Source organism: Zingiber officinale, chromosome 10B (genome assembly GCF_018446385.1).
Source record: "Zingiber officinale cultivar Zhangliang chromosome 10B, Zo_v1.1, whole genome shotgun sequence".
Classification (NCBI taxonomy): Eukaryota; Viridiplantae; Streptophyta; class Magnoliopsida; order Zingiberales; family Zingiberaceae; genus Zingiber; species Zingiber officinale.
This window is the reverse complement of record NC_056005.1, coordinates 7,194,231-7,198,519: the sequence shown is the minus strand read 5'-3', so window position 1 is coordinate 7,198,519 and position 4,289 is coordinate 7,194,231. Positions and strand designations below refer to the sequence as shown.

The 4,289-nt window shown below is 44.6% G+C and overlaps 1 protein-coding gene across 1 annotated transcript; it reads right to left on the bottom strand.

The window, feature by feature from the left end:
- Window positions 1–221: 221 nt before the first annotated feature.
- On the bottom strand, window positions 222–1,096 carry LOC122029908 (zinc finger protein 6-like). Its single transcript, XM_042589049.1, has one exon. It carries the CDS (start codon window positions 989–991, stop codon window positions 389–391), a length of 603 nt encoding a protein of 200 aa, XP_042444983.1. The 5' UTR covers window positions 992–1,096; the 3' UTR covers window positions 222–388.
- Between the last annotated feature and the right edge of the window lie 3,193 nt (window positions 1,097–4,289).

The following is a 4,289-nucleotide window of genomic DNA, read 5'->3' as shown; positions in this document are numbered from 1 at the left end:
TACAAATTAGCCAAACCTATTCCCTGCATGACGCAGATCTTCGTAAACCTAACTCCGCAAGAAAACAACTACGTAAGAACAAGAGGCCATAATGTATTAAACTAAGAGATACGCATCTCAAAGATGACCTCATCCAGGGGATTTTTCCTTGCACATGTCTGTTCGGACTGAGTCTTCACAAACTTTTGAGAAAGCAAACAAAATCATGAGCAAATTTGAGATTCTAAATGTGCCTTTTTGATTACCCATAATAAATAATTCCTCGCAACTAGCAAGAGCTCCATTCGAGAAATTACGGTGTGAAAGTTGACATGATGAAAATTTTTCAGAAGTCGCAATTATACAGAGGTATATGATTTGCTCGAAGGAGATGATCGATGAATTTGGATCATGAACCGGCAGGTGCAAGGCTGAGGCGCAGGTTCAACCCGTACGCCTCCTCCGCCGCTTCTTCCTCCGGCGTCAACGCGGCGAAGGTTGCGGACCCTTCGATCGAGCGGCCGTCCCTGTACAACCTACCGCCGCGGTTAGCAGGCGAAGAGCGCGGCACGAGGCAGCCACGCGACAGGTGATGAACGGGCGAGGTCGGGCAGTTGGCGTAGTAGGCCCAGTTGGCCGAGGGTCCCACCGGCTGCGGCGCGAGGAAGTGCTGCGGAGGCGGTGGCGCGAAGGCCTCGCGCGCGGCGATGCTCTGGCAGTAGTAGTTCCCGGCCGCGTGAGGCGACCGGCGGCCGGAGGCGGAGAGGTGCTGCTGCCGCAGCTGGAGGCGCTTCAGGTGCTGCCGCTCCTTCTTGTGCGCGTTCTGGTGGCCGCCCAAAGCCTGCGAGTTGGCGAACTCGCGGCAGCAGTACTGGCACTCGTACTTCCTCCGCTCGCTGGACGCCGCCGAGGTGGGACTGCTCGCCTCGCCGGAGACGCTGTCGTTCTCCGACACGTGGATCCCGAACAGCCTGATCCTTGGGCTCGTCGCGGCCTTCTCCTCCATATTCATCTCCCTCCTTCTACAATTAATATCACCTCTGTTTAATTAATCGTAGGTAAACACAGAGCAAAAGAGAGGGAGAAAGGAATTTAATGGTGCTCGCAAATACTTGTTGGGGGCTTTATATAAGAGAATTAAAGTTAAAAGTGGAGTAAATTACGTAGGTAAAGGTAAATGATGTTCCATGACCGAGTGAGACAAGGGAAGAGTAGGTGTGACATAGAGATGGATGATGTTTATAATTAATCGTTAATCAATGCTGTAATCCACGGGAGTGAGCATGATTGGTTGAGGTGACTTGTCCTTATCTTTCTTAAAAGTTAAATCATTCCTCCTCTTAATTTGTCAAATCTTTGTTAGAGAGCTAGATTACTGCTTTACGTGGGGGACATGGAGAGTCCACAAGTCTGCAACCGCTGTTCATTTTGGAGCTGAAAAGTACGCCTCGCTTGGCCTAAACAAAACACTGCAAGTTAGATATTGAGTGTCGGATTGACAAAATTATTGAGAAGACTGTTCAAGGACACGAGGTGAAGGAAGTAGTTGAGAACCAGTTTCCACGATTTCCTGTACTTGTCTCGATCTGTAGAATGGTCACCGTGTTGGAGATTAACACTTGACACTGGTTGAGGCAATTGAGTCAAAGAGCTACTGATTAGAAAGTTTGTCTCGGGGTATAAATACGTACGTGTCTTGCTTGTTAATGTTCAAATCCAGCCGTCGTCCGAGTCTCTACGTAACGGAAGTCGCATAGAGACAACTAAATCTCTTTTGCTTAATTAAGGAGAGTCCTAGATCTGGTGTGGGACCCACCAAATTTCAGTTTAAGCACCAACTGTTGGTACGGTAGACATTTCTCAATTGCAATATAATACGGCTAATAATTCTGAGCTCAGTGCGTGGGTTTCTCTCATTAATGAGGAAAAAATAGGTAAAAAAATTATCAAAAATAATCAGATCGAATTTCCCCAAATCATCAGAAAAGTAAGCGTTAGTAATTAAGCAATAAATTTTCTTCTGTTTGTATCCATGTGAGGGTAGTTTTGGCATGTGATTGATCTGAATGGTCAATGTTGCTCGTCTTGGATAGACAGCATGGAGTCAACGTAAGACTCAGATGACTACATCCGGAAACACTCGATTAGGTTGCATTTCCCGATCGTTTCAAAATGTGAAGCTTTTCTTCGTGATCTTTACTAAAAAATGATTATATTCATCTCAGTTATTCTTCACAGTTCATCTCTATAGTACGAGCTATCCATTCAGCTGTGTATATTTTCAATAAAAGTCCAACCAATATGATTAAACATTAATTAACTCCTTTTGAAGCTTGGAGTAAAGTCACGCCCTAAGACATTTAAAAGTTATGGTTGCATATGTTATGCTCACATTACTTCTAAAAAGAACTAAGTTCGATGAGAAAAGTAGGAATTGTGTATTTATTGGACATTGTTCTTGTAAATACGTCGTGATAATTTTAATATAGTCAATTGAATTAAGTTAGGTCCTATTATGTATGATCCTTGTGTTTAATGTTATACCCGGGTAGCTTCTGGAGTATGTAAACTGATCGTCGAGGCTAGTGTTCGACACTATCTTCGTAAACGATATTGCTCCGCTACGGTGCTTAACGGATTGTTGCAATTCGTTCCCAAGATACAACGACGACGAACGTTTCGGAATCGAAGCACTCCGACTTCCGAGACCAGCGAACCTTCTAGTAGACTTCTTGGACTCTTGAATGCACAAGATGAGATGAATGCTTGAGGAAGAGAAGAGAGGATTGAGTGAATATTCCATCATCTGGAGGGTTCTATTTATACTGAAAGAAGAGGTTGAGTGTCTTTTGGGTGAGTGGATGTGTTCCTTGGACTGGATCGATCTAGATCATCCATTCTGAAGGGTTGTAACCCTTCACCAAGCCCACTTCAATCTCATCCATCAGATCTGAGGAGTTGTGACCCTCAGATCCCGCCTATTGTCATCGGCCATCGGATCTGGATCCATTGATTCGATGCTTCAGATCAAGTCTCATCCCAAGCCGTCAGATCGTTACTCTTTGCGATCCAACGCTCTAGATCGCATCACAAGCGATCCATCATACCTACTTGATCAACGTTGATCAACGGTAGCCATCCATTCCCTAAGTCAACTGTCCAGTCATCTCCCTTTACCCACGAGGATGCCGCATAGGTACTGCTACGTCAGGTACGAGCCTGACACGTCACCCGAGTGCCACGTAGGCACTGCAATGTCACCTGGAGCATAAATTTAAGCTCCTCAATGCTCCTCGCGACGATGCGTACGTGAAGTGCAAAGTGCGCCTACAAAGTGCCCATTGCGCACGTGCGCACGTGGCGGGTGGCGGGCTCACAGGTGCGAGCACCTGCTCGCCCTGGGCAAAGGGAGCACCTGTCCTTTTATTTTTTTGTTAACTCCATTAACACATCTTCATTAATAAGTAGAGAATACACATCGAGAATTTCCGATGTGGGACTATTCTCCCATGTACTTTATTAATGAATAATAAATGTTATTTTGGGCCGACTTTAAACATTAATTTCTCATTCACCCTTAATCGGTTTTGAGCAAATTAATAGTCTAAATCTATCTACGCGAATCGTAGATTTCAATTTTGAAGTCAATTACGACTTTCAACAATTGATGGCTTCCTTCCTCAAAATCATTTTTGGTCCATTTAAGGCCCCAATATCCAACAATCCCCCACATGAATGGAAACTAATGCAATGCGTGTATGCATGCTGACACTTTACAAGAGTCCAATCGATAAGTCACTGTATCGGGAGAGGTAGCTTGTGGCTTTGAACCTTCCGTAGTGAAATGCTATTGAGTATACTAGGCTGCGCAATGAACGTGATGTCTTGAACTGCTCAGCTGTTGGTGTATACTTAGACAATAACACCCACACAGAGATCTATCTCACCTACTTTAGGTTCTCATGGTTGGTTCCGTTTCGGCCATGGATACCATCTTGGATTCATGAGTGTTTCATTGAAGCGGCCTGTCTTCACACTCACATAGGTGACACTTCTATCAAGAGTATCCTACCATACTCCACCTTATCAGGTATAGAAGTCACTAAAAGCATAAGCTTAACCTCACTACATGAGGTAGGACAGCACAAATTCATCCTAGGATTGGGATAGAGATAAACTATCTAATGTGCTGGATCACAACTTCTGTAACTTCGTTGTCCCATTGAACCAAGATCTTGGGATCTCCAATCAACAAGGTTGGGTTACCGCTACAGTCGTTTTCAGTTATAGATTTTTAATCTCATTGCTCT